General features: G+C 39.8%; 2 protein-coding genes across 2 annotated transcripts; both read right to left on the bottom strand.

The window, feature by feature from the left end:
• Window positions 1-223: 223 nt before the first annotated feature.
• On the bottom strand, window positions 224-4,287 carry LOC101165241 (protein disulfide-isomerase A3). Its single transcript, XM_011480709.2, has 13 exons — window positions 4,021-4,287; window positions 3,763-3,841; window positions 3,552-3,669; window positions 3,363-3,470; window positions 3,166-3,295; window positions 2,882-2,995; window positions 2,683-2,808; window positions 2,289-2,471; window positions 1,332-1,440; window positions 1,135-1,263; window positions 762-841; window positions 613-670; window positions 224-537 (listed from the first exon to the last, which is right to left on the bottom strand). The coding sequence occupies exons 1-13, from the start codon at window positions 4,179-4,181 to the stop codon at window positions 448-450; spliced, it is 1,485 nt and encodes a 494-aa protein (XP_011479011.1). The 5' UTR covers window positions 4,182-4,287; the 3' UTR covers window positions 224-447.
• Window positions 4,288-5,235: 948 nt separating this feature from the next.
• Window positions 5,236-20,353, bottom strand: LOC101164986 (GON-4-like protein). The gene is made up of 26 exons (XM_023959927.1): window positions 20,286-20,353; window positions 19,409-19,639; window positions 19,095-19,318; window positions 18,740-18,814; window positions 18,613-18,663; window positions 18,490-18,543; window positions 16,478-16,573; window positions 16,306-16,398; window positions 15,685-15,840; window positions 14,514-14,724; window positions 14,152-14,253; window positions 13,990-14,030; window positions 13,385-13,497; window positions 13,107-13,296; window positions 12,592-12,678; window positions 12,333-12,510; window positions 12,071-12,221; window positions 11,831-11,978; window positions 11,642-11,758; window positions 9,744-10,493; window positions 9,209-9,295; window positions 8,820-9,008; window positions 8,588-8,731; window positions 6,709-6,971; window positions 6,367-6,469; window positions 5,236-6,285 (listed from the first exon to the last, which is right to left on the bottom strand). Exons 2-26 carry the CDS (start codon window positions 19,611-19,613, stop codon window positions 6,172-6,174), a joined length of 3,942 nt encoding a protein of 1,313 aa, XP_023815695.1. The 5' UTR covers window positions 19,614-19,639; window positions 20,286-20,353; the 3' UTR covers window positions 5,236-6,171.
• Between the last annotated feature and the right edge of the window lie 1,215 nt (window positions 20,354-21,568).

The following is a 21,568-nucleotide window of genomic DNA, read 5'->3' as shown; positions in this document are numbered from 1 at the left end:
TGTCATAATAATAATAATGTTATAATATCAAATACTTCCAAAAGAGCTTTATTCGGGCAAGAACATTTAAGTTTTTAATAAATATCAATTAACTTCACTTTGAGTGTTTGCCTCGGCTCAAGTTCAAATAAATAAATAAATAAATCTATAAATAAATAAAAATGTTCAAAGTTTAAATTCCACAGATTAAGTTATAACAATTAAAAAATGATCGTGTTCTCTGTAAAAATGCAAATAAATAAAACAGTTTACTTGAAATGCATAGATGACATGAATACAAATAGGTGGTAGGATAATCGTTGGAAGAAAACTGCTGTTGGCAAATGAAACCGATGGAACGAAGTTCGTCTTCTTGCAGTCCTGGTCCGGGTCCAGATGTTCTAGCGGTTCCTGTACAAACCCAAAAAGAAGCTCCGTCTTCTGCAAGTCAGTTACCGAGCCGTTGAATCAGAGTTCATCTCTGGAGCCGCTGGACATGAGTTTGTGACTCGACTCCCGCTTCAGGAAATTTAGGAATTCCTTGAGCTCTCGTGGACCCTGGAAGTACAACACTGGACTCTCAGACGACAAAAAAGATCAACCGACAGCTGCAAGTGGAAAGAAATGAGTTACCTGGTATCGAATAGGATTATCCTTTCTACCTGCTGGAGCCAAATAGATTGTGGGATACCTGAGAGGAATAAAAAAAAAAAAAAAACGACAAACATGGAGTGAATGTTGTTGTTTGAAGACTGCAGTAAATAAGAAAAAGCTTTCCTCACCCTTGAACGTCATAACCCAGCGGGATGTCGTTGTCAACAGCGTTCATCTTGGCGATCACAGTGTGAGGATCGGAATACAGCTAGAAATACAGACAAGGTGGGTTAAAATCTTCTCTGTATTCTCTAACAAATCTTATATTTTTAATTTTGCTTACTTGATCCAATAAATTCAGAAATTTATTAAAAATAAATAAATAACAGAAGTACATGTATAAGCTCCATTTCTTGTGGTAAAAACAAAGACCTACTTCACAAAAAAGACTTTACTTTAGTGGAAAAGGTTTTGAAATTGATCAAATAAAATAATAGTAAAAGCAAAGTAATAAAAACTAGTCTGATCGATTTCTAATAGCAACACAGCAATGCTTTATACCGTTTCAGCTAATTCTCTGTAGATTGGCTCCAGTTTTTTGCAATGTGGACACGATGGAGAATAAAACTGAATCAGGACGTCTTTATCTGGATCGTTCACGATTTCATTGAAGGACTCGGCAACAACCACCTGCAGAAGAGAGGGCACACGGTGATGACCTTCTGTTCTAGTGTTTAAAAAAATGTAGCTTGCTATACCTTAACAGCAGCAGAGTTCTTCTCGGGTATGGGCTCTGATTTTATGTACTGTTTGAGACGACCGGCGAAATAATCTTCCAGAAACCTCTCTAGCGACTGACCGTCCCTCCTGAAACAGCCAACGCTCAAATCACTCGCTTGAAACGTCCAGAACAAAACAAAACAAAAATAACTCTATAAATGAGATTATACTGTTGATTTTAGAAGCAGGAACTCTAAATTTGTAGTCCCCTTTCCCCTGAAGAGGAAAAAAAACATGAACTTTCTCGTTTTCTATTTTATTTATAATCTGATTCTGAAGGAAGTTTTATTTTGAAAACCACTGGATCCTCTCCACCACATCCGACTCATTCTTGACGCAATTCGCTTGGTGTCAAAACTCCCTCAGCTACTTTCTTAAAGCCGCTGCATCGACCGCCAAATTAAAACCCCCAGGCTAACAAAATTAACAAAAAACAAAAATTTTTGGAAGAAAAAGGCCTTCAACTTCAAAATAAAAGAAAACAGGATTCTTTACTCCAAGTATGGATTTATTGGGACGGTTGGTCCCACAGACCATAATATTATTATTATGGCTGTCTAATGTTACGAGGATGCTGCTAATAAAGTTGTTCAAACGGTGGACTCATGTTTATTATCATTTTTAGAAAATATAATTTTTAGTCAAACTTGTATTTATCCGTAACACCTCAAAAGTCGGATGAGTCTAATTTTTTAGCGTCTACTTTGACAGTTATGGGAAACCTATTTCAATGGTTCCTAAAGGAAATCTGGTGTAAAAATAAAGTTTAAAGCAGCTGCAGATATTTTACAAAAGATGAAGATAAACTTGATCCTAAACTGGAGACTAAAAAAAAAAAAATTGTACGCCCACTTCAGCCTCATACAGGCCACAAAAATATTATAAGGTCGGGGATCACTGCTCTAAATCGTGAAAGTTTTGACCCGTTCTCTTACGTGAACTCCTCCCTCATGACATATTTCTGACCCAGCTTGGTCCTGATGGTGACAAATGGCATATCGCCGGCATCTGACGTGCCCAGGTCATAGTCCTCCTCCAGCTCCATCAAGAAGTCTTTCTTATTGGCTACGGAGAACATCAGGCTCCGCCCAGCATATTTGGATGCAACTTTCATTACTCTGGCAACAAATCACATGGAAAAAATGCTTTAAAAGGCTACAACTTTCAACGTTGCTTTTTACCAAATTCGCCACAAACGGGGCAAAAATGTGAAGCTATTTAAGGCGTAAATTTGCAGCAGTGATGTCTACGAAATGTAAAGGAAGTCCTTAATATTTAAAAAAGGAGCATAAAGACAACATCTTTACCCATAATAGGCATGACTGTTACCTATTCCTCCAGTAGTTGGAGCCTCGCACATTGTGCTGATAATCCAAGTCGTAGTACGCCGTGAGCAGGTCACGCACCCTCAGACGATCTCTGTTCTCCAACGTCATGTGAGGACACAGACCGTAGCTACACAAACGGAGAGACAGGAAGTGAGGTAACGGCCCGTCAGCGCGCGATCAGCCAAACGGCAAAGCCTTACAGGTGATCTCTGAGGAAGCGCCTCAAAGAACTGATGGTCAGATAATCTTTGAAGACAACGACGCTATCTTCAAAGGCACTGGCCAGCCGCGGAGGTCTGAACAGTAACACACACCTGGAAAGGTGTAAAAATTTGAATAACATGAGACAGAAACAAGAAACTAACTGGAATAAACTCAGCAGTTAAGGGAACTGATTTGTTATTAGTGCCAAGTTATTAACAGATAAATATCACCAAAACACCAAACATTTAGCCAATTCTTAGTTATTGATGTGTTTACTCACTCTGAGTCCACATTATGGTCATCAGCTACCTGCAGGTCAGTAATGTGAGCAAACCTGAACTGATCTCTTAACAGACCGGCTGCCTTCAGGAATTCAGGCAGACGTGAGCCTTCAGAGCTGGGAAAAACACCTGAGAAGAAATACAAACAAGTAAAAACATTTTTATTCTAAGGCACGATGAAAGGGAACAGCCTTACCAACAATGCTGGCATCGTAGTTGTTGACGAAGGCCTGGAGATCCTCCTTACTCTTCAGATGAACCGAGTCTGGACCCGTCTGCCTCCTCATGACCTCATAGATCCCGTCTACCAACAGATAAGCTCAATTTCTTTCTATGATTCGTTTGATATTATTATTATTTCTTTTTTTTTGTTTGTGGGTTATACCTGCAGTGCGAGGTCCATCATATGAGGCAGAGTCTTTGCCGTACCTAAAGATCTTTAAGGTGGGATAACCGGTGACTCCAAAACGACCACACGTCTCTGAGTTTGCAGTGCAGTCCACCTGGCAGAGAGGTGAAAGATGAAATGCATATTTTTCCATATAGGTTCAAAGTGAAAATAACCACAAATTTAAGGAAGGGGACAATATGGTTACCTTTGCTAATTTAACAATTCCTTTCAGTTTTTTTGCTGCTTTTTCAAATTCTGGGGCCAGTTTCTTACAGTGACCACACCTTAAAGAAGTCAGAAAAATATCACAAGTAAGAAAGAGATGTCATTCAAGTAAAAATGGAGGACACATCCCTAAAAATTGAAATTTATAGTTTTTATAGGGTAAATATGAAGACATATAGCAGATTATTGCAAATTAAAATAAAACAGAATATATATTATATACAGATGGCTCTATTACCATGGAGCGTAAAATTTCACAAGCATGGTTTCATGCTCGGTCGCCAGGTAGTCGAAGTCTGCGTCTCCGAGCTCGACCACATCCCTGCGGGAAGACACGGCTGCTGGTGGGCAAGACAGCAGCACCAACGTCACGGCAGAAAACACAACCGCGGCCGTCATTGTGCAGAACAGAGGGCCCCACTGACTTACAGGTAACTATAACAGGAGAAGTCTGAATTGAGAAGCTGTCATTTGGACGGGAAAAAAACAAAGCTACACAAAATAAAACGACACAAGTTTTTTTCCGGTAAGTACTTTCAAAATAAAAAAACATGCCTTGATTTAAATATGCTAATTTAACCTAAAATACAAAAATCTTTTTTAATTATTTAAGAAATCATATAGGGAATTTTCGAAGAACGGGGCTCAAAACATTCAAATTTTTTTAAATTGAAAAATCAACTTTGTGCTCTTATTTTGAAGACCACATCATTGTGCATCCGGTCAACTCCATAGTAACTACAGCATTCGCCTTTTTTTACGCGTACAAATTGGGTGTAAAGCTTGTAATTATGTTTGATAATGTACCAAAAAAAATTTAAAATAAAAACAATATTAAAAAAACTACAGCATCGTTCCCCCGGTGTCAAACGAAAGGCGGGACATCATGGAAGGAAACCGGAATGAGCGCTTCCTATTGGTCCACCAGGAAACATGTGATGTAATCTTCTCATTGGCCAAATGCTTGCCAATCCCAAATTTAAGCAAATATAAATGTATAAACAAAATAAAAATACTGAAAATAAATAGTTTGTTTCAATTTTTTTTATTGAAATCAAATTTTGTTTGTTTATATTCAACATGAATAATCAAACATTTAACCAAAACGTTCATGGAATGTTGGAGCACCCTTTATAACATTTACAAAGTATTAATTTACACAAGTCTTTCTGATGTTTTATTATGAATGATTTGAAGTGTTAAGCTGCTTTTTTTGCATTTCAAAACATATTTTTAACTTTTTATTGCGTATACAAAACAATGTAGGCATTTCTTGTATTACTATTGTCATTAGCATCAGACAGCAGCCGCTGCCTGGATAAACTAAATCTTCAGAGGGTTAAATAAGAAAAATGTGAGACAAAAATTGGGCATATTACCAATCTTAGTTCTATTACCAAGTTTAGTATTGACTGCTCAGCTGGTGAAAAAATGTTGGGGCGTAAACACAACGTAAGGCAGAAGTTTTTGAGACTTCTCTAACAACTTTTTATTTTTTTATATTTGACAATTTGTCACAGTGAAATCCCAGATCTTTGAGGTCAGAGGAGATAAATTACAAACAAATGCCCATTGATTATAAATGTCTTTTCATTTGCTATTGTCACACAGGATGAAACTCCATGAATCCATCTAGTAAAACTGTAAAGTCAAAGTTTTTTTCAAGAATTAGTGAAGAGCAATTCAAAAATTTTAAGATTAATTCATCTGGAGTTTGTGTAATAAAACAGTTATAATTTTATTATAGTCGATACCATCAAGAAATTGCTGCTTGTGGCTTCCAGATGAAATTAAAACTGTAAGGTCTTCCCCCTATCCCATCTTAAACATTTGGCACACTTAGTGAGGACATATGTTTTAAAAGATGCAAATTGGTTTCATTTACTTTTTTATTTAAATCGTCTTAATTCTTGAGGTAAAGATCAGATCTTTTCCCATTTCCAAGAAGACAATTTCTAAAAATGTAATACAAATTTGTCTTGAATATATATTATTATAAATAAAATTTAAAAAATGGCTTTGGACTCTGTGAAGATCAATAAAAATGTTGAAATTTCACCAGAAAAACCTTTGAACAGCTGCAGTGAGAGGAACAGGAAAAACCGCCACATTCATTTGAAGGATTCGCGGAGTTGCTCCACTGAACCAGGATCGGGATTTAACATTTCTCGGTCATTCCGAGCTGAACTACAATCACTCATGATTGTGAACGCTCAATCTTGCACTGATGCAGTGATTCTGAAGGCTGTGACACAGCTGTCGAGCACACTCTGCTGGAACAAAATCCACCGTTAGTGCTTTTAATGACCCTGCAGCTTAACAGCTGCAGCCTTAAAGCACTGCAGCAGACCCTTTCAGGCCAGGCATCCACTTGGGGGTTAGTCCGGGATTAGTCGGGAGCTGCTTCGGGTTTGTTGACTGGCTGGCCCTTTGAAGACCAAGCTGTGGATTTTTGGGATGAGGTGTAAAACAGTTTCATCAAGTCCTGGAAACGAAGTTGCACCTGATAATAAAACAACCTGTTAGCTCAAACGTAAGAGGATAAAATTTGAGGTTCTTCTGAAGAGAAACCGCTTTCTCTTACCTGATGGACCGTTTTGTTTCCCAGCTGAGCAGAAATCTGTCTGAAAGTTTTTCTACTGGCTCCTTTCTGCTGGCAGGCTGTTAGAATGGTGCGGTCTGCTTCGCTAAAACAACAACATGGCATGGATGAGCCTTTTTTGTGTTTTCTAAATGCCTTAAATACATTTATAGAGGTTTTAACATGTAGAACTTTCTGGAAGAATAATGACTTTCGGTGCTTTAAGAGAGGCTTTAAGATGTTAAACCCTCTGCTGCCTCCGTTTAGGTTCCTCCATTTAACACTGAAACACCAATAGCGTCACCCACAATCCCTGCAAGTTACTGAAGAACATTTGGCTCTCACCGGGTCCAAACGACGACCTTCTCTCCAGTGGAAGTCAATTTACTGTTTTTGGCACAAACGGCTCGCTGCTCCTCCTGGTCTCTGTCCTCTTCTGAGCAACAGTCAACCCGTTTCCCATCGCAGTGTTCGTTGCTCTGAGACGCCCAGCCCACATCAGCAGGTTCAGAGCCGGTTGCTGTTGGCAACGAGCAGATGTGGAGCTGCTGGAAGAACTCCCGGACCTCTACCTGCAAGTCTGCATGGTGACTGAGCAGAGACGCGACCTGAGAGAAGAAGCAGCAGAAGTTAAAGACTTAAGTTCTAAATGTCTGAAGGGTGTCTTTTTTTTTTGGGAACTTAAAGACCCACTCTGATAAAAAAATTTTTTTTTACATGTTCTTGTGGCATTTTTCTGATGATGCAGGACATGTATAAAGAAAATAAATAATAATAATAAAATAAATTTAAAATAAATTTAAATTGTTGCCCGCCATTCTTGTTGCACAGGTTGTGTTAAGGCCTGTTCACACCGGGACGAATTTCACCCGCGATTTTCGCCGACGTTTAACGCCTCGTGACTAAACAAAGGGCCCCAACGTTAGTGTGAACACCGACGCGAAAAAACGCCACGCGTCAAAGCGATACTTTTTAAAAAACGCCTCGGGTTCGTTTTTTTGGTTTGACGCGCCGCGTCGAAATCTATTCGACCAATGAGAGTGGCGCTTTTGCACACGTGTCTGGAGCTTCTGAAGTTACAGTAAAACACTACTTGGGGGCGCTCAAACACAAAACTGCCTTTCTGAGCACACATACCAGCGAAGAAGATAGACACCAAGTAGCGTCTACACTACCGCAACGAAATAATGACGGACATTCTAAAATATCCCCGAACCAAGCAACAGTTGGCGCAACTGGTGCTTGAAATATTCATGTTTTCTTTGTTTGATTCTGACAAGAGCGTAAATACTTGCTCTCTTCTTCTGTGTGAAAAGGGACTTCAAGAAGCGTAAAGTTGCGCAGCGCCACCCTGTGTACAGGAGTATTTCTGTTTACATTAAGCGCCATCTAATGTCAGGGAATGAAATTGCATGTTCGCTCGGCTCATCGTCAGCGAAAATCGCCTAGGTGTGAACACAAAAAACGTGGCGAAAAACGCTGGCGAATATTCTTCCCGGTGTGTACGGGCCTTTAGGTTGGACGTCTAAGCAATGGGGATTTTGGCTAGAGATAGGATATGTAAGGGTTGATGGCCGACGAAGTGTGCATTATTACTTTTTAACGCACTTCCGTGAAGTGCGTTAAAAAGTAATAATGCACACTTCGAAGGCCATTAACCCGCTTATACAACGGTCACTTACAAAAGCGATACATATTAACCAGTTTTTAGTCCTTTATTCTTGTTTTGTTTCCAATTTGGTTAGCTTTTTTCACAAAAAGCGGACTATTTGTTACGTAACAAATAGTCCACGTCGCACCCCACCACCGCTGCAGTCAAGATTCAGGGATATATATATATATATATATGCTGATCTTTCCGATAGGTTGAATAAAGCATCAGTTCAGAGAGAAAGTTCACCTCTTACCGCTTGTTTTTGTTCAAATGATGAAGCAAAAGGTTGTTTTAAAGAAGCCGACGCAGTGATACGAAACATTTAAGCTAGGTGACCGGAACTTCTTTTTTCACCGTGTGGTTATCACTGTGGTATATCACTTTTTAATGTACACCCTTCAGCCAATCAGAATCGAGTATTCACCCGGACCATGGTATAATTAGAATTAAAAGACCACTGGAAACGCTTTTAAAAGAGCTCAAGATGATTGGAGGGGATTCTAAACCAAAGTAAAAGCTGTCTAAAAAGTTTTGTTTAAATCTAAGATCCACTGATCTCAGTTATATCACCTTGTCCATGTCTTCAGATGAAGGGGCGGAGCATCCCTGCAGCACAGAAACCACTTCCTGGTAGAGGAATGAGCTCTCTCCGAGGGTGCGCCCCAGTCGCCGTAAAAACTGCCTGCTGCGTTTAAACAGCTGCTGTTCAAACAGCTGACCGAGAAAAACAAGATTTATTTTAAAAATTGTGTTCACTGAATTTAAATCACAGCGACTTTCATGGGAGAGTGATGGCAGCTACCAGTCCACATTTGCGAGCCTGCTTGTGGTTCAGGAAGGCAGCAAAGTCTTTGAGCAGCTGAGGCCACGGCTGCAGGACTCGGCTTAACCTGCCGTACAGAACTTCCAGAACCCCCGCAGCAGAAAATTCATCCAAAACCTGTAACAGCTGCTCAGCAAGGCTCGAACACCCCTGCACTGCCTCACAAACCTGCCCGAAAGACAGAAAAATGTTACAGATGACGCACATTCTCACTGAATTATTGGCATATTTATGTTATTACTGGAACCAGTATGAATGTAAAAATGGGACATAAAATAACATGCTTTATTTTTTGGTTTTTTGTTTTTTTTGGCCGTGTCAGAACTGTCAAAATAAGAGGTGAAAGTGAAAAAAAGTATTTCTCTTACTCTGTGGAGATAATCCTGGGCAAACACCAGATCCTCAGATTCCCTCAGATCGTCATCATCCTCCGTTTCTTCTGAGGAGAGCTTCTCCTGAGGACAGAGTCATTCATTTCATTTCCAATGAAAAAGTATTTAAGTTTCAATTAAAGACAGATTTATTTAAACTTTAGGTTAGGTCCAATAAGTTAACCGATAAGAACCAAAGATCCGATTTGAAGCGGATTTTTGGCCTCAGTTTTTTCGGATTACACAGTATAATGATCATACTGTTGTTAACAAAATCTGAAGTTCTTTGCAACTTTATTCTGAAAGCACAAAGCTGGTAATATTTATCAAAAACAGGAAAAAAATGCCACCCTAGCAACCTAAAAGATGCTGATTCTTTGTGACTGAGGTTTGCATAACGTCTAAAAGGACATTTTTGGCGAAATAATTTCCGATGAAATGTTTGTTTTGAAGCTGAAGAGCAAAAAAAAAAAAAAAGGTCTATCTGAGAGCCCATGTTTGGTTCTGGTTTAGCAAAATAAACCTGTTTTACCTGAATGTGGATGACAGACGATCTGGACTCATCGGAAGACGTCTCTCCATCTCCACAGTGCTCTTCTTTTCCTGATCTGGACAAGGTAACAGTCACTTCATGTTCACTTTCTGACTCCGCCCCCTCTGGATGAGGAGAATCGATGCTCCGCCCTGAACCAGGGGAACATTCGGACATTGCGTTTGGGTCCTTCACTCCTCCCTCGCTCCCGTCTTTGGGGTTGGTTCTGAGGACGTCGGTTGAGCTTTTCTGAAAGAAGGAAGAAGCTTTCATCTCCTTCCCACCGGGTTTCCCGGCAGCTCGACACGAAGGAGGCGACCTTCTCCTCAGGCCGGCTAGCGTCTGTACGTGGCCTCTGATCTTTTCAGTGGTTTCCGTGGAGACGGGGGTGAGGTTCGTGAAAGGGTCGGTCTTTGGTAGAGGTAGACGGTGAAGGAGGACCCGTGGAGGACTTGGCGAGGAAACAGAGGGGCTGGTCGGGCTGTCCGGCGGGGGGCAGGAGTCGGGGACGGGAGGGGGGAGCGGCGACTGCACCAAGACAAACCCGATTCGTTTGAAGTCCAGGTTGGCAGGTAGACGCGGCGGGTATTTGGATCCGGGGAGAAAGCTGTAGGTGACAGAGGCAGAACGCAGAACGGCCAGCTGACTCTGACGGGGTTTCCCTTTCCTGCAAGGGGCGGGGGCCTCTGGGATGGCGCCGGACGGGCTGTTGACATGTTTCACTGACAGATAGATGATGGGAAGGCTCCGCTAGGAAAAAACAAAAACAAAATTACAATCTACCAAATGCTCAGAAGTAGATGTAAACCTTTTCTGCACATTTTAATAAACAAAAGTTTTACTAGGAGTAAACAAATTAAACTAAATATATAAGTGTTGCTTTTGCAAAAATGAATGTTTTGCACCAAAATCCTTCAAATCTCTAAGCTGAGAAGTTCACCAGTGACATAAAATTGGTTTTTATTTTAAATGTACAAATGTTTGACAGATGTAACATGCAGGTATTTCTTTTATGGCTTTTAACTGGTCAATAACACCATCTGTCTGCATCAGTCTGTAAATTTACTCAGGTTTGTGGTCACAGTTTCTTTAAAAATATACTATTTTGTTTGAGGGGGGGGGGCTGTTGCTGCTGATGAGACACGTCTGCATAAAGAAACCACAAAAATAATAAAATAAATGAAATAAACAGGAGAAATAAGATTATTAGTGAATGTCAGACTCATCACTAAGGATGAGTGCCGAAACTCAAATTATGTTACCTTTCCAGCAATTGTGGGCGGGCTCACATAAGAATGGACGATGCCGCGTGGGTAGGCGGAGCTTCAGTAAAAATGCCAAATGCAAAGCGAACTAAAGTGTTGCCTTACTTCCAAATACAAATTCTGGGACCTTATGGATGGGAGTAATGCATACGATGCTCCAAGGAAGAAATAAAAAAGGCCGTCGTCATGGCGATGAGCGGTGAAATATGCCTTTACTTTAGTGTGTGGGAAGCCAAAGATGCAGACTGTCAGAAGCAATTCAATAAAGCATCTTCACACTGTCTCTTTTACTATGTCCCACTGCTTTGTCACACTTTTGGCTCTTTGAAGCACCGGTCTGAGCATCGTTTAGGGACCCCAGCCTTTTTTTTACAAACTTGACTGTGGTGGCAACACTGTCATGCAACACTACCAATAATGGTAGAGAATGCTGAGAAATGATTTTCAATCTGTTTGCAACTTTAAGAAATAAAAAAAATCCTGTTTTTTATATTTATTTTGTCGGTGTCAGACTGAAGCTGTATGATGAAAGTGAAAACAATGACCTGTTTGCTCAGAAAAAAGCACATTTGAATGCCTTTTAAGTAAAAACTCAATTTATGATGTTTCCACCGCCAGACACAGCTGTCATACCACAAGCCACAGAGGCAAGACCTTCTCCTCCCTCTCCACAGGGGGGCGTCGCTCTGCAGGATCCACAGGATGACAGGCAACCGGCATTGGCCACAACACCTGCTGATACCTGAAAGCCTGCAAATATTTCAAAGTCAGCTTCAGGTCACTGACTTATACTCAGGTGTTTTTTGTTTTTCTTTTTTTTACCTTGACAATGTTGTCAGGAAACCCGGGCCTGCAGCACTGCAGGATTCTTCTTCGGACCTGAACCACGGTTTTCCTCAACAGAAACTGAGACACGAGTTTAGGCGGGTCACATGACCCTCCCATATTTCTGAGGCCAAGAACCAGCAGGCTGGTAAAACACAAATACACAACTATTTAAAAATACTTCTGGGCCCCGAAAAAAAAGTTTCTTTGGCTTTAAACTTTGATCTCTGAACTTACCAGTCCTCAGCTGCAGTGAAAGCTGCCGTCCTGCGGGGGCAGTACAGCGCCGGATCCAGACTGGCACACGGCAGCAGCTCTGGGTAGAGGAACACCGGCCGGGTTGCAAAAAGCCAGGCCAGCTCAGCAGGCATGACGGGAAAACAGCGCACTGAGCAGATTAAGACAGAAAGAGTCGGCTAAACCAAAACTACTAAGATCCAGGTTTTTTTCTTCTTTGAGCCTCATCAGAACAGCCAGTTGCTGTCGTCTGGTTACTCACTGTATCCTCTGGCATCTGGCGGGTGGTGCTGCGGTTCATAGTTGATGGGAGTCTGATGCAGCTCCTCCAGCAGCTCCAGCGCCCCCTGCAGATTGGACGCTCTGAAAGCGCTGCAGAATCCGGGCTGGCCTGCAGATCGGATGAGCTCACCGCCCTGAGCCAGCATGTCCAACTCAAACTGAGAATCAGATCAATGCGTTAGCGGTAGTTTCTGTCTGAACAACAAGCTTCAGGCGATCTTCGGGTGGCTGCGAGTTACCAGGAACTGTTTGGTGGTCTCAGCCTCACTGTGCAGTTTGACCACAGGCAAACACAGCAGATGAATCTGAGTCAGCAGCTGAACATGCTGACAAATACAAGGAAACATAATCATTCATTTAAATAGTTTTTACGTTAAAGACCCACCCCGATCATCTTTTCGTTTATCTTCAAAGCGTTCCCACGGTTACGCTGTTTGGAGCCAAAATCCCTAAACCTGTGTTGTTTTCTAGGACAGTTTCTATGAGTTGGTCAGAAAATTTGCCTCCCTTCCCCTCCCCACAGTGGAGAACTCAAACCATAGAGCTTGTAACCCACCCCTGAGTATTCTCTACTTTTCAGATCTTTTTCACTTCTCATTCACAACTATTTGAATTTGAAAAATACTCCAAAATGCCATTTTGAGCTTAATCTTCCCTTTAGAAAAATGCCACAGGAACATGTTTAAAAAACATCAATTTTATTGGAGTGGGTCTTAAGGAAAATGCTTTGCCTTCTCCTGGGACAACCATGTACCTGCTGCAGCTGCTGCTGTAGTCTCATCTTTTGCTGAGCGTTCAACTTCAGTGTGTTCGGTTCTGGACACTGGAAGTATTTATGATAATGTGCATTTGTTTGCTGTCGGTTCCTGATAAAAGCCAGTTGCTGCTTCACCGTACGTAGCCCTGGGACCCATTCCTCCTCCGCCTCTGCCTCAACCGCCTCTCTAAAATCAACACACACCCCAAAAAGAAAAAAAAAAGAATCAGACACAAACACAACCGCCTGACATTGTGTCCTGTTGTGCTACACACGTGTGCGGGTCCGGAGCGGGGTGTGAATGAACAGTTTGTCTGTCTTCTTGTGGTTCCTCCTCTTCCTCATGGCCTTCGTCATCCACTTCCTGTGATGCCAGGTCCTCTTTGAGCTAACACAAAGAACAGACAAACTCCTTATGTTTAGCACATGTAGATTTAATTTTACATCTAAAAAAACTATGATAATTGTATTATTATTCTTAGAATCTTGTGAAGACTTACAGAATACTGCTCTCATTGCCAACAAAGTGTATATAATAAAGTATTCAGTACTTATTTTCCACCATAATTTACAAATCAAGTCTTTAAAAATCAGACCATGTGATTTTCTGGATTTATTTTCCCATGTCTCTCATAGTTGAGGTTTACCTATGATGAAAATTACATCTTTTAAGTGGGAGAACAGATCATGTCTGTGACACGAACACATTGTGGCTTTTTAATCGCAACTTGGGATTTTAAAAACATATCCGCTAGATTGTGGGGGGACTAACTTTGAAGTAAGGAGAGCAGAATCTGGTCCCTGGTATTTGTCCGCCTCATTTGCAGAGGAAGTTCAATAACAGTTGCGCATCTTTTACAGAACAAAATGATTTTTGTACCGTTTCAAAGAGTTCTTCCATTAGCTCGTTAACCTCCTTCTCTGCAGGACAGAGAAATGCTCTCAGAAATCAACCACATTCATTTCAATTTAAACAAATAACAGTGTTTAAATGGCGTTGGATGGTGAATAGAATCAGATTTTTGTATTTGTGAGTACTGACTGGTGATGCGGACAGCCTTGTCGTCGCGGTAATCTTCCACATCTGGCTCGTCAGTGTCTGCCAGAAAGTTGTACTCTGGATCATCTTCATCATCACATTCATCTGCAAGAGAGACATTAATAAACATTTTAAACTATAAGCTCATAATGTTTGGCTGCTAAATAACACTTGATAGAAGATCTTGTTGGTTTTAAGGTGACGGCTCAGTTCCTGGATGCTCCTTTAGACGCTGGTTCTAAGTAATTTGTTAAGATTAAGTGATGGAGACACGGATTGGCTCATCCCAAAATCATTAAGCAGATTCAATTAAAAAAATTCACTTGAAAAGGAAGTTAAGTCTCATTAATGGGAGATTTATGCACCTTCGTTATCTACTTCTGAACTCATCAAGCTTCTCAGCCAATCCGTCCAGTCCCTGTCCTCGGGGGCGGAGCTTGAGTCGTACATGTCGGGAGTGATGTCAGGAGCTCGGAGCTTGGCCTCCAGCTGGCCCAGCGGAACATCCCTCAGAGGACGCTTGGAGCGAGTTCGACATGCCATCACGCCAGCCTCGTCCTCTGACTCCGCCAGCGGCTGGAGTTGGCAAACATGCGAGATTAGGTTTCAACCCCAATCGGATTTCAAGTATTTGATTTTGAGAACCTCCTGATCCGGTACTTTGTAACACATTAAAAAATGAACAGAGTTAAAAAACAGATCCAGGCTTCCCCTATTTTTATTTTATTCACATTATTTTATCATTGAACACCAAAACTATTCAACATTTTTGATCAAATGTGATTCATATCTCCATTAAAAATTCCTAAAATTACTCCTTTCCAAAATCATTGTTGTTTGCTGAATATGATGAGTTTTCATGATTAGCTCATATTAATGAAAATATTTATTGGTTTCAGTTGTTTTGGAGAGATTGTTGATTTTCTTTTATTGTCACTTTTTCCAAGGGCTAGCAGTTTGTAGACGGTCCCTTAGCAGCTGTCATTCTGCTGTCTCGCCATTTAACTCTTATTTAAAATAAAATTAAAAAACAATCTCTTTTTCTTTTTCAAATCCCAAACCAAAAGAGACAAGTTTTTGAGCCTACAAGTCCAAGCCTGAACATCTGTTTTTGGGGAAAAGTCTGAATACAGCCTGAATCTCTCCAAATTTTTAAGATGGTTTAACTTTCAAGTCCAGTTTTAACGCTATAGCAAAAACGACTGAATGTCCATCGTTAATAAATAAAGTGGTGCTGCAGCCTTTGTACTGATTTTTTAAACTCTAGCAGCTGCTAACCATTTAAAATAGCGTACTGCATAGCTAAAACAATCCTATCCATGTGTTGCATCACATCTAAATAGGTAGATAAAACATTGTGAGGCAGAAATGCTCAGTTAAACAGCTTTACAGGCTTCTCTCTTTATAAAACACACAAATTGTTAACCAATAACTAATGTTTCCTTATTTTATACTAAGGACAGCATCTTTATCCTTCTGACTTTAAGTGCCAGCTGAACAGGAAGGATTGTGATGTGGAACAGAGTTAGGGGTTACCTGGTAGGGCTCCAAACAGTCTGCAAGCTCCTTTTCCACTGCGTGGAGCTTCTCCAGGAAGGTGCTGTCAGTCACCGCTTTGGGGGGCGGGGTTTTGGGGGGAGGGGGTGGTCCCATTGACCCCAACTTTGAGCGTCTTAACTGAACCCGAGAGCTCTGATGAGTAAAAAAAAAAAAAAAAAAAAAAAAACGAGAATATTGGTTTTACAAACACACGCCTTAGTTTTATTTGAACAGAACCTGAAATACTTAAATAGTTTGATGGTCAATAGAGTTATTTTATACCAAAACAGGAAAACCTCCTGCTTTTTCTTTCACTTTATAAAGTCAAAAACATTTAGTTTAGTGACTGAATAACAGAACTTTTACAGCTTCATTTTAATGATCAAACTATGTCTTATCCTTGAAATATTGACAGTTATCTTATTTCAAGTCCTTTCAAATTAAAAGTCCAGGCCAAAAGCAGGATTTCTGTTTTTCACAATAAATAATTATGTTACCCTGCAAAAACTATGAAGTGACTTGCTTGATTTGAAAGCTATGTTCATAAAGTCATAAAATGAAACTGTTTACAGTTCAACTGGTTGTGATTTTTGTCTGAAATCTTTTGACAAACATCACCTGCCAGGGGCTGCAGCTGTCCTCCTCCCCTCGATTGAGTCGACTTCCCCTGGGAGACGACGCTGTGCTTTCCATGTCACTTTCATGGAATGTCTGATAGTAAAATTGCCCAAAAAGTTATTGATCAGCATTAGGAACTGATCAATAATCCACACTGTTCAAAAATCCTCACATCTTCAGCGGTCTCGTCCTCGTCTTCTTCATCTGGACGATACTCCTCATCCGAAGAGTCCTCCTCATCTAATGGGATGTCCACAAACTGAGGAGCCTGAAGATGAGAGTAGAAAGATTAATTTTTACAATTTAACTTTAAAATATGTATTTTTAAATCCAATTCTGATCATCTTTAATCTTTTTTCAAAGCCTTCCCGGTGGTTTTTTAATTATGATTATGCGGTTTTTAGCCAAAATCAAAAAACCCGAGTCATTTTCTAGGATACAGTTGTGGCGCTGAGTAACTCCGCCCCCACTTCTCCTCGCCATAGCTGTGGGCACGGAGCAGGATGCTTGTGGCCCGCATCTACGTAAAAAATTCAACCTTTTTCAACCGACTTTTTTTTGGTCTGTTCCTGATTCCCAAAGATTTGATTTAAGAAATACTCAAAAATAAAGAAGAAAGAAGTTTGAGCCTAAGATTCTTTAGAAAAATGCCACAGGAAGATGATAAAAACATGATTTTTTTTTTATCTGACTGGGTCTTTTTTTATTGTACATTTGAAACTTTAATTTAACCTTTAAGGAATTTTTCACAACTTAAAAAAGCATGATTACGTCAGAACATGTAATTAAAAGATTTTAATTTAATTTTGATTAAAAAACGTTTTAATTAAAAAGAAATATTATTAATTAATAAAAGATTTGAGATCTCTGAAACCATTCCCACTTAAGGGTAAAACTGTGTGTCCTCTTGCTTGAAAGGACTAATAATAATAATATTAATAATAATAATATTAATAATAACAAGGCAAAAACTTCAATTTGGCTGACAAAGGGAAAATGTCTAACCTTGGAGTCTGCAACCTTTAATGCTGAAAGTCACTTTGGGCCTGTTTTTTTATGCACCATAACCCAAAAGTTCTATTTTGCCGTTTAGAAAATACAAATTTGTGGCCTTTAAGTCTTTCGTTTATAGTATGTACGTAGCTTTTTTAATATTTTGAAAATCTGAATTAGTTATATGTTACAGTTATGTGTTTCTAAATGTAATTTTTTTAAATTTATTTTACTTTTAAGAGCAGCACAAACAAGTTCCTTTCAAAATAAGACGCAAAATAAATGTCAACTAAGATCCACCTAAATCTGCAGCAGATTTGCTTCAATAAAAAATATAAATCAATCATGACATTTTTCAGAATCTGAGTTTGGTCTTTTTTTCACCTTTTACTATAAAAAAATAAAACATCACAGCATTGGCTTAGAGTCTTTTTTTTTTTTAAGGGATGGGCCGGTATAATTTTTTCCAGCCAATCCCGATATTTCTCCTGAAACTGTGGCTGATTGCTGCCCCGATAGTTAGGTGTTTACAGTAACACAAAGTTTAGATTTCCTTTTTATTTTTTATTTTATTTTTAGAAATGCACAACTTTTCTTTTACTGGACAATCATATTGTACTTGACCTTTTTTGAGGCACAGCAAAGGATCTCATAGAAACAAGTATCACTTTAAAACTTTAGTATAAATATAACTGAAATCATTCAGACCATTTATTGAATGTTGGACATAACTGTAAACCATCAGCTCCCCTTTGGAACAGCACGTTTCCCTATCAAAAATAACATTTACCTGAAAACAATCAATCACTGACTATGACTGTAAACATAAGCTTCCTAATCTATACATTTGAAAAATAAAGTGATTCTGAGAAATTTCAGAAAAATATCTGTAGATTTTTTTTTAAATCTATATATATATAATATACAAAAATTGCATAAATAAAAAACCACTCTGAAAGTAAATTAAAGCTATTAGCATCATTTTTGTCAGTTATCTATGATATAAATGATAAACCTAACTAAAGAAATTAACCCAAACTATAAACCTGTGATTTATTCAAAACATTAGCCTTTTGCGTTAAAGCCAAAGAGCCACAATGAAGGGATAAAAGAGCCACAGGAGGCTCCAGAGCTTCAGGTTGCAGACCCTTGAACTGAACAAACAACTGTCTTTGTGTGTGTTTATTTTACCTTGTTGACATCGCTGCTCTTTTTGATAGGAGAAATGTTCCATGTGGGAATCACCTGGAAAGATAAAGTCACTTTAGGAACCAAATCAGTTGTAAATTAAAAGATAACAGACTCCACACTCACCACTCCCTTCTCCACAACTTCTTTAAACTTGGATCGAGTCATTTTAGGCTCCTGAACAAAGAAAAGTCTCGTTGAAATCATACAAAACAGGAGGTTTTAAATGGCATCAGTGAAGGTGGAGACTCACAAAGGGAGGAACAGCTTCGGTCTCGTTGATGGCCGCTTTCATCATGGCGACTACGTGCTCGTTGGTGATCACTTCCTGAGAACCAGAAGTCAAAATGAGTGAAAAAAACTGTCAAATATCTGGGTTTCTGCAAAAAAGGTCCATTTATTTTATCAGAAAAGAAGACTCATATATCCTTGAGGGTCTCAATTGTGCATTACCGTAGTGTAGCAGAATTAAGAGCTGCGTTTGATGTTTTACCACAGTGTCTGCAAATAAATTTACTTTCACCATGCTCACCTCTGATTTAGATATTTTAAAAACTTCAAGGTCAAGGAAAGAAAAAAACATTGAGTTTGGGGTGGGAGAAACCTACATGGATGATGTTTTTGACATTCACAGCTGTCAGGTTGTGCTGTTTGGACTTTGTCTCCAAAGACTGGTCAAGCTGTTTGTCAATTTCCACATCCACCCCTGTATCCTCCTCTTCTTCGGTCTCCGAGGCCTTGACTTTGTCTTGAGGCGGCTCCTCATTCAGCGCCTTCCTCTTCTTCCTCGCCGGCTTCTTCCTCTGCATCTTCACTTCCATCTGGCTTTCCTCTGAGAGACAAAAACATGCAGACATCAGTCCAAATGCACAGCTGTAATTAGCTTTACGTTGTGGTTAGAAGGGCGTTTTCTGTAAGTTACCCATGGTGATGACAAGGCTGGAGTCAGCGGTGTCTTCCTCCACCAACAAGTACCCTTCCTCCTCTTCCGTTCCGGCTCCAGCAGAAGCCGAAGGCGATGGGGCGTCATTGGAAAGAGGGTCAGACGGGGAGGCCTTCGGGGCGCTGCTGCTCCTGAGTTGTGCTTGGGATGGGCTAAGTCTGAGGCGTTTGCGTACCGGGTTCATTTTGGAGAAACATGACCTCCACCCTCCTGCACCAAGATGTTATTAGACAAAACCATAAATTTAACTCAAAGTCAAGCAGTTTGTTTCACCTGTTTTAGCTTTAAGTCTTAAAGATTATGCTAATTAATGCTTTAAATCTGTGTTTACTCTAAATAAATGCATTTAAAGTATTTTCCGAATAATAAGAATAGAACTAAGCTTAAAATCAAATGTATTACCTTTAAAAAAATAAAAACGTTCAACTGGTCCTTCTTAAACAATGTGACACACTGGCAAAACAAGGTCCAATCAAAGAAAAAGACAAAAAGAAAAAACGTGCTAAAAGCATCTGCAAAGTGGGCACGAGCCACCGGCTGCTCTGTTGTTAGCTTATGTTTGTTAGCTCGCGTCGTTTAGCAGGCGATGCTAAATTCGCGCCGGCTCTGGGGCTCTCCAGTCCGGTCAGAGGACCTGCTGATCATGTGCATCAGTGTGCATCCCCAAACCAAGAGAGCACCCCCCCCCCCCCCCCCAACCCGGCTAGCAACTAACGTTAGCATGAGAGCTTTCTTCGTCCAGTATCCAATGACCCACTGGAGAATATGTTCTGGTTAGCTGTCTTTATAGCACGGTGTTGCTAAGATTCACGGAAACTTCAAGGATTTCGCTCATTTCCAATGCGGACACACTTACCGCCACAACTACCGGACGATTCCGTTGGCTGAACTACATTTCCGGTGTCGCAGGGCTGACGAAACAGACGTTTGATTACGTCACCGGAAGTTTACAAACTGTTCAAATTTTTTTCTCTCTTTCCATTTCACCATTTTGTCAGGTCTTTGTGGTGGACCGAGCAGTATAAGACAAAGACAGCAAACAATTTTATCAAAAATTTTCAAATTTATTTTTGAAACGTGTAATTGGGCAAAAATTGGCCCTTGAGAGGTCAAAGTAACAAAATTAACTCAAGCTTTAAATTCAACAGAGGACAACTGAACAGACAAACAAGCTTACTTAAACTGAACTTCCTAATTGAAACACAAGGGAACAAATATAGTGGCTGATCAGACACACAAGGGGGAACTTCAAAAGACTTAGACAAAATACAACAGACTAAACTAATGCCCATCCTGTGGTAAATTAACATAACACAAATGAATGAAAATAAAGAACATCAAAATGGAAACTAAAGCAAAGCAACACAAACGAATGTCTTGTCCCCTGGGCGATGGTTTAGTCCAATAAGCTGCCTGCTGAATATAAGGCCTCTGCTGACTGGCATGCATTGTTGTGTGAGGCCTGACTTGATGGTTCCAGCAGCAGCAACAGTGGTTCCCTCAGCACTGGTAACTCAAAGCATAACAAATAAATGAAGTAAATAAAGTAAACTGAAACCTGTTAAATTGTTTGAAAAAAATATAAAAGTATGTGCAAAAATAAAGTGAACAGATATGTAGGGTGTGGTGCAGGAGGTTACTGCCCTGATGGGGTGGTGGGGCAGCGAGCAGTCTTGTTTTGATTTAAAAATGTAGCCACTTTTCCTTTAAAGTTTGTAATTTTAATAAGATATTAGACAAAGCATCCAGCAATGCCATGTTCAAACTGGACAAAAATCTTAATTCCTGTGTTAAAAATGAAGGAATTAATCGGAGACCTTTAATGTGAGAACTGCGTTTTCAGGATTTCGAAATCCAAATTACGAGTAATTTGTAGTTATATTTCGTAAAGTAAATCAATGCGTAAATGACTTTTAAAAAAAAAGGCAATAACATTTAAATAGTTTATTTCTAGCCCCCCCAGGCAATAAGGTGACCAGAACATTTGCATCCTTTAAATAAAAACAGTTTCTGCCTTATTTTCACACACAAAAATAAGTCAGAAGTTGTTCAAAGAATTTAAATCTTCAGCATTTTAAAAGGTCACTTGCTTTTTTGAGTCAGGGTTTTATTAGCTTCCCCTTCTTCATGTCCTACAAA

This window comes from Oryzias latipes, chromosome 11, assembly GCF_002234675.1.
Source record: "Oryzias latipes chromosome 11, ASM223467v1".
Classification (NCBI taxonomy): domain Eukaryota; kingdom Metazoa; phylum Chordata; class Actinopteri; order Beloniformes; family Adrianichthyidae; genus Oryzias; species Oryzias latipes.
This window is presented reverse-complemented; position numbering and strand designations above follow the sequence as displayed.

Excerpts from the sequence above, each read along its gene's own strand:
- LOC101164986 (XM_023959927.1), bottom strand. The coding sequence starts at position 19,613 with ATGAACCCGGTACGCAAACGCCTCAGACTTAGCCCATCCCAAGCACAA. Across the intron at positions 16,399-16,477 it reads AGGACGAGACCGCTGAAGAT|ACATTCCATGAAAGTGACAT; the intron begins GTGAGGATTTTT and ends TTTTACTATCAG. Across the intron at positions 12,222-12,332 it reads GCCAGATGCCAGAGGATACA|TGCGCTGTTTTCCCGTCATG; the intron begins GTGAGTAACCAG and ends TAATCTGCTCAG.
- LOC101165241 (XM_011480709.2), bottom strand. The coding sequence starts at position 4,181 with ATGACGGCCGCGGTTGTGTTTTCTGCCGTGACGTTGGTGCTGCTGTCT. Across the intron at positions 671-761 it reads CTGGGTTATGACGTTCAAGG|GTATCCCACAATCTATTTGG; the intron begins GTGAGGAAAGCT and ends TATTCCTCTCAG. Across the intron at positions 538-612 it reads ATAATCCTATTCGATACCAG|GGTCCACGAGAGCTCAAGGA; the intron begins GTAACTCATTTC and ends TTGTACTTCCAG.